Raw genomic sequence first — 13,453 nt, forward strand, 5'->3', positions numbered from 1 at the left:
CTTCCAAAATATCTTAATTTGTGTTCTGAAGATGACCAAAGGTTTCAGGAGATAGGAATGACATGAGGGTGAGTAATTAATAAAAGAATCCACCAAGCAGGATGTGAGAGGCTAGATGGAGACCAGCATCCAAAAACCCCAAAGTCTATGACGTCTCCTTTAAGACCTCTGCCCAGCTATTAGACTCCAATTTCCAGATGTTCCTTTTATCTATCATTCTCCTTTACTTCACGGCACAATGAAGAAATACAATTAGCCACTAAAAGTCAATCAGTCCTTCGCAGGCCTCACATAACAAATGTGCTTTGATCTAAATGTCAGCATTGCTATCCAGCGCTCAATTAGAGCTGGTCTCACGAGAGCCCATCTCAAACAGGCAAACCAAACAGACAGACTGGAGAGTGAGCCGCTGCCAGGGGTGACAGATTATTTTCATGTCACTTCTTATAGAAACGCTTCCCTCTCATTGATTTGCACGCGCTCAGAGAGCGGTTAGCGTGACTGCTAAATCACATTAGCTGTCAGTGCTCTCAGGTTCATGCTCACGTCACCGGGAAGCTCCGCGGCGAATGAATGCCTTCGTGCTCAGATCAGGAGGGATTAAACACTGACAGCCGTGTCTAATACAAATGAAAATAATTTACAGGTGAATAAAAGAGAGATGGAGACTCCCCTGGCAGGGCACCAGAAAAGATAATCCTATTCTGTCATCCTTGGATTATTTTAAAATAGTTTTGCACCTTTCAATCAGCTCCAAAGCAGACGTCTTGTTTCGTGGTATAAATTTGTGAGATGTAAATGAGGCTCATGAATAGGGAATTCAAAATCTCGGCTTGATTTTGAAATCACGGTTTTGTAACCCCCGATGTCCTGGGAGGATAAGCTCATTAGAATAGTTTCGATTAGCATATTTAACATGACAAAAGAAATGTAGGGGCGGGCTGGTGGATTTGATACATCACAAAGTCTTCTCCGAGATGAGGTCGCAAAGTTTGAAACAAGCATTATGCAAAAACGTATTAAAGTGTCCATGTTTTTTCGAATAGTATGCAAGGCAAGGTCATTCTTTTTATATATTATGTCTTATATATAAGAAAATTTATTTATATAGCACATTTTATACACTATGAGAATTCAAAGAGCTTTACATAAACAAGAATAAAAGAAACATGAAATACAACAAGATTAAGAAATAAAAATAACAAAGATTACAAACAGATTAAAAGGAATGAAAAAAGAGAAAGAAAAACAAGAATAGGGCAGTCTGTCGGTCGTACAGTAGCACATTGCTCATTCAGCAAAGGCACAGCTAAACAGATGTGTTTTAACTCTTGATTTGAATGCATATTATAGTTGCTTGTGAAACCAAAAAGCTTAACACTAGAACTACCAAGGCAGTCATTTTGACCATTTTTACATTTTGTAATTTAATTACTTTTTGTTAACATAAAACCCAAATTAATATACAGTAGCACCCTGACTTTTCCTAAATGTGTGTATATTTCATTCTAACATTTGTTATTTTATTAAAGTTAATAAATCAAATTTAAACACACAAAACACTACTTATTGTGCATTCAAACTTTCTGCTAATAAAAACCTAACTTGAACCCTTAGTAGAGGATAAAGCTTTCACCTTTAATCTTACATATCCTGTAGCACCTAAAGTTAAGGAAACTCATTACAGAATTCTGTTATTACTCATACTTATTACTTACAGAAATCACTTTTTTTTTTCTTGTGAATTTACTTCTAAGTTCTGGTTTGACGTCTATACTTGACTTTCATTAAAGATTCAAGACACCCTGGAGTTTTTTTTTTTTTTTTTTAAACAATTAAAAGATTTGAGTGTGTTGAGTAAGAATGTTAGCACCTGTCAGCTTTAAATGTGGAGAAAACTGGAAAATTTGAAGCTTTTGTCTGCTAATTTCATCTTCCAGTTTTAAAATAATTTTTGGGCCAGGATCAAAATCAGTGACGTAGCTTGATTCTGCTCGTGGAGTAATGATGCATCGTTTTCTCATTATTATTCATAGCGGAGTGTTCTTATCCTATGAGAAGGCCTTGCTTTTTAATTATTCATGAGAGCATGTGCTTTCTGAAGGCAAGGCAGACATGCCAAGCTGTGAGACCCAATGACTGGGTGAGACCGCGTCCATGCACAGCAAGGGTCGTATGTATTAGGCAAGAGCCAATACAGCAAAGCTGTTGGTTTGCAGCAAGCATTTTTGTCGAGAGACCTGTATGAAAATTGGAGAATGGCAAACTTTGTCTTTTTATCAGTTGAGTTCATCACCATTCAGACACATCGCCTATATCTGTGCAACTGTGTTCGCACAAGTTTAAATTACCAGCAGTGGTAATGGTTGGATTAGACAGAGCAAGAGACCTGCTGCACTGCTATCCACTGTGTCTACATTCAGACATTACATTTTTTACTGGTTATTTCTTTGCATTTTACCTTTGTAAACTATAAATCATGGGTTTCCTCACTATTTTTGTCTTATTTTGTGAGCCAACTGACACTCCCCTCTTTTTCTCTCCTCTGGCGCCAATGCCCACTCCTCCCTCTGCTCGCAGCGCTCCACACACATCTCCTAAGATTTTAGGAAAAAATTCTGAAGTATACTTGAAGCGAAAAAGGGGGGTTTCATGGCCTTTTAAAGATGATTTCAGCCCCCTTTATTGTTCTCTAGAAGGTATTTTCTTTTACAAGTGTGATTTACATTTTTCATTCTCTGATGTTGTGAACTTTATTTTATTAATGGATAAATATCATATTTATCATTGTAAATGAAAAAAAGTGGTAGGAAAGGTGGCGCAAAGCTTCAAATACTTCAGAAACCAAATTAAAATACTTTTTAAAACTTTATAATACATTTTCAAAATAGTTATTATTATAATTTTTTTTCCTTTTGTGTATAATGTTTAATGTATAGAGGTATACACTTCTTCTGGGGAGGTTTAGTTATAGGCTATATAACTAAAAAGATTTTAGGGGAATGACTTCATAAATATGACAACAGCCAGTCAAAGCTTAACACTAAAATCTCAATAAAAGCTTTGAATGTAAATTTGACTTGACAAAAAAATTAATTCAGTAGTTACGGTATTATGAACGGTCAGAATGACTGCTATGGCTATTCTACTAGATATACAGTAGGATTTTTGTTAAAATTAAGTGCACAATAAATCAAATCAAAAGAAAGAACCGATTCTGATCTGCCTAAAATGAGTCTGCAGTGGTAATTCTATTTCCTGTTCATACCTATGTGCAATTGAGACAAATTTGCAAAATGCCAATAAAACCAATGACATTAATAGGCCCACTGTTTATGTCACTGAGTATATTAGGGCTGAAAAATCCTCTGCATCTAACATTCAAATGTGGTAATTGGCGTTTCATCTTTACAGACTATGTGAGTAAAATATGTACATTTATTTAAAAAGAAATTAAATAAATTGGGTCATGACAACCACATGTAAGTATAGAAGTGAATACCCTAAATTTTCATTATTATCCAACGTAACATGAACCACTTTCTCATTTTTTCATTTGCGCACATTTTACAAAAAAAAAAAAAAATATATATATATATATATATATATATATATATATATATATATATATATATATATATATATATATATATATATATATATATATAGGAAATAAGTGCTTTTCTTTTGAAAAAATGTGACACTGAAGGCAATGGCTGCTAAAATTCAGCTTTCAATCATGAATAAACAGCATAAAAAATTCAAACAGTTTTTTAAGTGGGCAAAAAAAATACACAATAATATTTATATCAAACAGATTGCTTTGTTGATCTTTGATACATATTTGGCAGGTCATTTACCACTAACTGCTCAGTTTGGTTCTGTACACACACTGCATTAAATCTGTGTAAATCGAATTACCTGCATCTTACATGAGTTCATTTTGATGGAGATTGTCACTACTATGAACCACTGAACATTTAAAATAGCGTAAAATACTGGCAAAGTCGAGCAAATAGCTAGTGTAGTAACCAAGTATGGCCAACAGAGGGCACAATGTGTTCTTGTGTACTTCAGCCAAATCACCAGGCCTCCTAAATATAAAACCCTTGTACTGTACTTTTCATAGTAAACACAGAGGCCCCTTTCACTCTCCTACATCCCAAGTACATCCAACATGTTTAATTTGTGACATAATGTCTTGGTTTTCCTAGTCCCAAAACCCATTTCACTCATGGTTAAATAGTTAATGAATGCGCTGTGTAATACTCTCATTGATGGCAAACCATAGCACTAAAGGGAGGGTTTTAGGAAAAGGGAAAGAAAAATCACCTGATGTTACTATGGGAACAGCTGGACCTCCGAATGTAAAGGTTATTATTCACTTGCAAAGTCATGAAGGTTAGACTGCTAATGCTAAACGTTTCCCAGAGGGAAAAAATACAGGTCAAAACCTTCAGGAAATCACTTATTTCTTTAACTACTGTTACAAACTTTGGGTCACTTAAAATATATATATCAAAAACTATTTTTCAGAATAACACTGTTAAATATGATTAAATATGATACAGTTTAATACAATGATATTATATTTGACAACATTTAAATGATTCATCAGTTAGCAAAGCTGAAATTTCAACATCATCACTCCAGTCTTTAGCGTCCGATGTTAATGTAATATACTGATCTGCTGCTCAGGAAACACATTGCTAGAAACGATGACACTATTTTCAGGAATGTAAATCACTGCTTTGTTTCTTGCTAAATAAAAACATTAACATCAGCGAAGTGACCGATAAAACAGGAAATAGAAGCTTCCCACTCATAATTTAGTGAGCGAAGGCCCAGTGTGTTGCAATTTTATCAGTGTATAATTTGACCAGATGTTAAAGAACAGGGCATTAAAAGCATGCTGTTTATATCACAGCAGCTGAAGAAGATTTATATCCTCCATATCCTATCCTTAAAATCCTATGGCACTTCTCGTAAAGAGTAGGGGTGTAACCCCGGTGTCCTGGCCAAATTCACTCTTTCAGGCCTTACTGAGCATGGTCTCACAATTATCCCCATCCATCGAATTGGCTCTATCACTGTCTCTCCACTCCACCAATAGCTGGTGTGAGGTGAGCGCACTGTCCTGTGGCTGCCGTCGCATCATCTAATATATGCTGCACACTGGTGGTGGTGTGGAGAGACATGATTGTTCGGCGCTTTGGGTTTATGGCCATACACGATAAATGCACTATATAAAACACATTACTTACACTACTTACAATATACTCTGAAAGTAAAGTCAAAATATTTAACAATATTGAGTGCTTGGATCATGAACGATATTCATATCGCTCACCCTCAAAGAGAGCTCACAAATATAAACATTTGTTTTATTTTTTTTTTTTCAAATACCCAAGTGCTGTTTAATGAGACATAATTTTAAATATAATAGTTGTTATAACTAATTTCTTTTGTCCTTGTCATGATAACAGTACATAGGATTTTCACTGTGTTATTTACGTAGGTCAGCTGGGCAAATTTGTATAATTAGGAAAATCATTGGACAACACTGGTTGATTCTATAGCAAATTTTCTTAAGGGGTCTATCTGAATTTTCTGAAGAGTATCATTTTAAGGTTAATATTATTAGCCCCCTTAAGCATAATTTTATTTCGATTGTCTACAAAGCAAACCACGGTTATAGAAATTACCCTAACTTGCCTAATTACCCAAGTCTTTAAATTGCAATTTAAGCAGAATACTTACAATTTTAATACTTAAAACTTAACTTACTAGTATCTTGAAAAATGCTACGTACTGTCATCATGGCAAAGATAAAAGAAATCAGTTATTAGAAATTATTTATTAAAACAATTATGTTTAGAAATGTGTTGAAAAAAAAAAATCACAGAAATTGGACAGAAACAGACATTGGAGGAAATAAATATATAGGGGGGCTAATAATTGGACTTATAATTTAGGAGGGCTAATAATTCTGACTTCAACTGTATATATACTATTGAAAATAAATTGTAGTGTGTTTTATTCAAGCCTAAACAAACTATGTCATGCTTAATGTTAAATAATACTTTTTTATAAAATAAAATACAATATAATATATTATTTTATATTATATATACAGTGAAAGTCAGAATTATAAGCCCCCCTGAATTATTAGACCCCGTTTATTTTTCCTCCAATTTCTGTTTAACGGAGAGAAGATTTTTTTCAACACATTTCTACACATAATAGTTTTTATAATTTATTTCTAATAACTGATTTATTTTATCTTTGCCACGATGACAATAAATAATATTTTACAAAACTCTTCTATAAAGCTTAAAGTGACATTTAAAGGCTTAACTAGGTTAATTAGGTTAACTAGGCAGGTTAGGGTAATTAGGCAAGTTAAAGACGTGTAGACTGTAGACTATCAAAAAAATAAATAGCTTAAAGGGGCTAATAACTTTGACCTTAAAATGTTTTTTCTTATTATTATTAAAAATGTTTTTATTCTAGCTAAAATAAAACAAATAAAACTATCCCAGAAGAAAAAAATGTCAATATCAGATATCAGACATACTGTAAAAATCTCCTTGCTCTGTTAAACACTATTTGGGAAATATTTAAAAAAGAAGGAAAGAAATCAAAGGGGGGCTAATAATTCTGACTTCAACTGTGCATATGTATAACTCAAACAAGTAAGAAGGATAAACACCATTGAAACAAAAGCAGTGGAATTAATGACTGAATAATATTGATTTAAAGTCTGTTGTTCAGATCTTCAACAACAAACTCACCAAAGTAGAAGTATCCACCCTCATCTCTGGGCTGGAAGAAGCGTCCCCTGGCCTGCGCATGGACATCAGCCCCCTTCTCCACCAGAAGCTCCACATACTGTTTGCATCGTCGCTCTATAGCAATATGCAGAGCCATCTGACCTGAGGACATGACACATTTTTATTACAAATACATGTGCAAGAGGAGAATCAGATGGAAGCTGTTGATCATGATAATGGACAGCCAAACTAAAGCCCTTTGTAATGTTACAGGAAAGCCGATATCTGTGATGCATCTTATCAGACAGAACAGCGGGAAGCAGCATGATATTATTAGATACATCAACTTGTCTTATACGAGAGGAAGTACTGCAATATGAAAATAAGGTAATGCAGCTCGTGTTCTGAGTCTACAGTTTTGTGTTTGTGTGTTAGAGCTCTGAAATGCATTATTAAAATAACTTTTCTCCCTGCTAAGTCCATCTGCTACTTTTGTTACACATTTACACTGGAAAAAAATGTCTGCAAATTTACAGTCTTCTATATTTTGTGATTCATGTGTTTTCCATGTATTTATGCATTTGAATTGCATTAAGACAGCTTAATCTTTCCTTTAACAAATTATGATGTTAAACATTATTTTTTTTCAAAAAAGACTTTTATTGACATTTTAAATAGTTAGTTGTGATATATTTGTCTTGGTATTGTATATTATGTTGCAAAAAACCTGGCAAAAAACTGGCAGTATTTTTTTCTTATAACATATAATACATTTCTTATATTTTCCTTATAATTTTTTGTACACTACCTGACAAAAGTCTTGTCATCTACCAAACTTTTAGGAACAAAAAATAATAACTTGACTTCTAGTTGATCATCTGCTATCAGAAGTGGCTTATATTAAAGGCAGAGGCCTCTAGATTACGCTTATTTTACCAAAATAAAATATAATCATGCCTTGATTTTTAATTATTTAAATAGGACAGTAAGGTCTGACTTTGCTTAGACAAAAGTCTCGTCACTTAACAGAAATAATGTGCAGTATAGAATATAAAGTCATGGTGTAGTGGAGACAGAATGAATATTGTGTCTGACTCCCATGAGCTTGGAGGACTGCATCCATACATCATTCATCTTCAATGCCTCCTCCATCGTCTTACCCATGACATGCTCAATAATTCAGGAACTTTAATGCAGAGGCTGAAGTATGAGAAAAGGAGCGCTATCCTGCTGAAGAATTTGCCCGCTCCTATGGTTTGTAATGTTATGGGCAGCACAAATGTTATAATACAGTCCCTCAGGCTGTTGATGTTGCCATCTACTCTACAGATCTCTTGTAGGCCGCCATACTGAAAGTTACCCCGAACCATGATTTTTCCTTTACCAAACTTGACTGATTTCTATAAGAATCTTGGGTCCATGCGGGTTCCAATAGGTTTTCTGCAGCGTTTGTGATGATTGGAATGCAATTCAACAGATGGTTCATCGAAAAAAAATTTACCTTCTGCCACGTTTCCAAATGATAAACGAAGTTATTTTTTTCTTGCTCTTACAACTGGGATCAACGACAAGACTTTTGTCAGGTAGCATATATCACTTCTTCTACAGTATATTGTTTCATACAACTAAAATGTCAAAAAAGTTACTCTGTTAAAAGCCAAGCAGGGATGAAGGTCCCATAATGCAATTCATAATCAAATATATAAATTAAAGGGACAGTTAACGCAAAAATGACAATTTCCTCAGCATTTCCTCACACTTACAGTAAGTGGTCTTAAACCTTTATGAATTTCGTTCTTCTGTTGAACATAAATAAGATTTCTAAAGAACAATGTTTTTAAAAATTATGTGGAAGTCAATGGCTGGTTTTCCCCTACATCTTCAGTATATCTTGCTATGTATTCAAAAAAATCAGACCATTTTGGAACAAGCAGAATGAGTAAATATTGACAGAATTTACAGTTTTGCGTAAATTGTCTCTTTAAGTGAAATGCACTCAATAAGTTGGTCTTGGGTATTAACTATTGATGGCTTGATGTTTAAGAATGACTGAACAGAGCTCAACCCTGTGTCCATATTTATAAAACAGTTGCATTTAATATCTCCATTTTTATGCCAACAACGAAGGCATCACCAGGCCAGATCACAGGGATAACATTTGTCCTAGTGACTGACTGTGCCTAAAACTCCTTAAATTACTAAAGTAAACTTTGTTTAACTTTTTTTTTACTTTTCTCTGATTTAATAGACTACCAGAGGAATCTTTACTTGAAGTTTAGGTTTATAAAGTATTTTATTATATACTTGGCTGAACATCTTAATTGATTTGATTGTAGCAGTTCATTGTGGTTCAATAAGGAAGTCTGCTGACATCATGCGCACTTCACTGAAAGCAAGCAAACTAAACAAATGAGTAAGTGATTGTTTCCTGGGGAAATGGGAGTCAGACTAGACTACGTCTGCTGTAAGTATGGCATTATGCATTTTGAGAACTGCAACTTCCCTGTATAATTAATTCAGCCATCGCAAACCTCTCACACATACAACATGGATTCAAATTGAATGATAATTAGATTGATGGTTAAGTACAATACATGCCAAATCATGAAAATTAGAATTTACTGATGATAATATATGTAACCCTGAATGATAAAACAAGTGTTAAGTTGCACAGGTAGTGTCCAAAAATACATTGTATGGGTCAAAATGATTAATTTTTCTTTATGTCAGAAATTTGAAAAATATTAGGAGTTATATATAAACATGATATTAAGATTGTGATCCATGATAAAACTACGTAAATTTTCTACTGTAAATATATCAAAAACTTAAAGAAATGTATCAAAACTTATGATTAGTAATGCATATAGTAAGTTTCTCAATATTTCGATTATTTTAACCCTCAGATTCCAGCTTTTCAAATAGCTGTACCTCAGCCATATATTGTCTTAACAAACATATGAATGTAAAGCTTATTTATTCAGCTTTCATATGATACATAAATCTTAATTTTTTAAAAATGAACACTGACTGGTTTTGTGTTCAAGGGACATATATAATAGGCTGCCATTCAAAAATTTGGGGTCAGGAAGATCTTTTAAAAATGTCTAAGAAAGGTTACTTTTGATGAGACAGCATTTGTTTGATTTAAAACATTAAAAAAAAAACTGTTTTCTGTTTTAAAGTGTAATTAATTCTTGTGATGGTAAAGCTATAATTTTCAGCACTATTTATCATTTTAATTTTCTGATTTGGGGCTCAAGAAATATTTAAAATTATTATCCATGTTGAAACCAATGTAGCTACATTTTTCAGTTGTTGTTTTTTCTTTTTCTTTTTCTTTTTCTTTTTTTTTTTTTTTTGAAAGGGATAGTTCACCCAAAAATGAAAATTCTGTAATCATTTACTCCCCTTCACTTCTTACCAACTTGTTTCTTCAAAAAGGAAATTTTGAAAAATTTTGAAAACCTGTGGGCATTGATTTTCATTGATTTTTGCCATAATGAAAGATAATGGTTTTCATTATTTGACTTTTTTTATATTTGTTTGTGTTCAACAGAAAAGTAAACACATAATAGGTTGAAGGTTTTTGAAGGCAGGCCTGTTTACAATATCTATTTTTGTTGTACGATATATTGCACCAAAATATATGATATCACTGTCATTTTAGGACCATTTAATGACAGAATGACAATATAATAGTATCAAAATGCAAGTATACGCTTCCAAAGAACACACAATATTCAATTTATAAGAATATTTATTTTAATTATAATTATTATAAAAACTGAATAATTAGGCATTGGAATTAGAATGTATATCCTAAACAAATAATAATAAGTGTTAACAAAAAAGTGCAAGATTAAAAAGTAACAGGCTGCGATATCTGTTTCCAGATCTATTTTCAGTTATCAGGCACCCACATGAAAATAAACTAAAGTCATTTATAGTAAATACTAAAGTGTTATTTTAATCATACTGACACTGGCCGCGACAATAGAGATAGAAAGAGAGTACACAATCAGCTAAAATGTTGCTAGAATTGTTTTTTATGTACAGTATGGGCGATATACAGCATATTGCATCACCAAAAATGTCCATGTGTTGTGTGATAAATTTATATATAGATTCAAGAGTTCACACTTATTATTCCTTGATACTAAAAGCAGGTTTGGCATGCTGTCCCGTTAAATAGCACTGATCTCTGAGAAAATTGAGGCCAGAGCTCCCACCTGGTCGATAAGCATGTGAGAGAGTTTGAGATAGGGTAGTTCTCAAGAGCTCCCTCTGGTAAAGGAGGAAAGTGGGGAGATGGGGTGGATGGGAGATTCTTTGAAAAATGAAGATAAGGGAGTAATTATAGACAGGCTCTTATAGTGAGTTTGGATTAATCCAATTGGTTTACTATTGATTTGATGGGAGACCAGCCGCCATCAATGATATCATGTGTTCCTCTGGAAATGAGTTTGTGAAACTTCACTTAGTGTGACAGGCCTACTTGAGGGTGAGTAAAAATAGATTAAATTGTCCTTTAACAATTTAAAAGTATTTATATCTATGTCACTTTTTATCAATTTAATCTGTCCCTGATTAATAAAATGATCGTACTGACCGCAAACATTTGACCAAAGGTTTATGGAAATATTTTGGCACAAATGTTTTAACACTCTATAATGAATTGTTTTTAAATAGTTTTTCTTTTTTGCCACTTTAACTGAAAAACAGCTGATTTGTTAATCACAGGACCATCACTACTCACTACGTTTCAGCTACCAGACCACAGGATGTATTAGAAGAAAGAGAAAGTTATGAACAGCATCGGGTGTGACGCTGGCATATTTAACCACTCCAAACATGAACCAGAGTTCCACAGAGAAACAGCGTTAAATTCAGCAATGTTTGTGAGGACTCTTTGTGCTGAAATGGGTGGAGACGGCAGGAAACACAACGTTAGCTCTGGGGTGACTTCTCTAACATTGAGCTCAGTCAGAAAGGCACATTTAACTCCACCCTTCTGCTCATATTTCATGAACCTGCTCAGGGTGCTACTGGAAGCTGCTCAGAGTAAATGTTAGCTCATGGCACACTTCCGATTTTGGAAACTTTAAAGACAAACGGTGATTGAAAACTGGTCCTATAACGGCTGAATTTTTTTTTTGGTATGACTAAATAGAGGACTCACCCCTATAATAGACATCTCTAAAGGGTGTGTTGATGAACTCTCTGAGGTTTCCTGTCTGTTCAGCAATGTCCACCAATATTGGGATGGTGTCGTTTTGACCATTGTGCAGGTTGAGAAGTGCTTTTGGTAGGCAGGTTTTCCCTGTAGAAAGTTCTAGATGAAGGAGAGAAAAGAAAATCTGTTATCAATTAGATGATGATGTTTATAAAAGAGATGAAACCATTACAAACCATTGACTTCGATTGTATTTTTTTCTACTATGGAAGTGAATGGTTGCAGGTTTTCAGCTTTCTTTAAAATATCTTCTTTGGTGTTCAACAGAAAAAAGAAACTCATAACCACTTGAGGGTGAGCAAATAATGAGTAAAATTACATTTTTGAGTGAACAATTCCTTCAAGTAAATTGGGTTTGCCCAAAGTCTGTTTAAAATTATGGCTCCTGGAATCCAGACTGCATGAATGTTTGCATTTTGCAACTTTTTTTTTTTATTATTATTCCTACAAATTTTATTATACGTTGTGCAGATGCCAAATAGATTGCCAAACTGAGCAATGACAATCTGTTGCATTCTAGAGTAAATTCCTTTTGCTGGATCAGTCATTCACATAAGGGTCTGGCTGCAGATTTGCACTCTCAGGCTTGCACTCTCAGGCACCCATGCTTCCTCTGCAAGTGACATCATTTACAATCGATGGTGCAGGAGAGTGCAGGTTACTTCATAAAAATCCTTAACCAAAAAATCTCACAGTTTAAAGGTTAAGGGTACCCTTAGTAAAAGTTGGGTTGCAAGAACAACTCGACTCGATGAGGGAATGTCTCGACAAAAAAAAAAAAAACGGCACAGATGATGTGTACTGCAGGGCTGTTTTAAGGCCAGCATTCGTGGTTTGTTACGATTTGTTTACGTAATTATAGCAACTGTGGTGCCCGTCGCTGTATGTTGCCACAAACTACAATGAAACGCTTAAAAAAAGCCACTTAGATAAGGGTGACAGATAATAGGTTTGCTGCAACGCTCTTAATGAAATCTCTTAATTAAACTCTATTGGAATTTTTTACAACACTGAAGCAGAAAACAGCTGTATAGGGACTATACACAGAACTTTTCCATCCACAAATCACCAACTATTTCCATAGCTTTACTAGCCCTAACCCTTCATTAACACAATGAAACCATTGGCACAAATGTAGAATATTACAGTAAAGTATGTTTGTTCATTTACTCAATCATTTTCCTTTGACTTAGTCCCTTATTTATCAGGGGTTATCACAGCGGAATAAACAACCACCTACTACAGCATATATTTTACACAGTAGATGCCCTTCCAGTTTTAACAGAGTACTGGGAAACACCTATATACACTCACATTCACACACACTATGGCCAATTTACTTTACTTAATTGACTATAGCATGTGTCTTTAGACTGTGGGGGAAACCTGAGCACCCGGAGGAAACTGACGCGACCATGGGGAGAACATGCAAACTCCACACAGA

General features: G+C 34.2%; 1 protein-coding gene across 4 annotated transcripts in view; it reads right to left on the reverse strand.

The window, feature by feature from the left end:
• Positions 1-13,453, reverse strand: part of trpv4 (transient receptor potential cation channel, subfamily V, member 4) — a 51,110-nt gene that overhangs the window by 16,377 nt on the left and 21,280 nt on the right. For all 4 annotated transcript variants that reach the window (XM_005165152.6, XM_068221210.2, XM_005165151.6 and 1 more), the window contains 2 exon segments: positions 11,956-12,108; positions 6,795-6,935 (listed from right to left, as the gene is read on the reverse strand). In XM_005165152.6, the coding sequence (XP_005165209.1) occupies positions 6,795-6,935; positions 11,956-12,108 (294 nt within the window).

Source organism: Danio rerio, chromosome 5 (genome assembly GCF_049306965.1).
Source record: "Danio rerio strain Tuebingen ecotype United States chromosome 5, GRCz12tu, whole genome shotgun sequence".
Taxonomy (NCBI): Eukaryota; Metazoa; Chordata; class Actinopteri; order Cypriniformes; family Danionidae; genus Danio; species Danio rerio.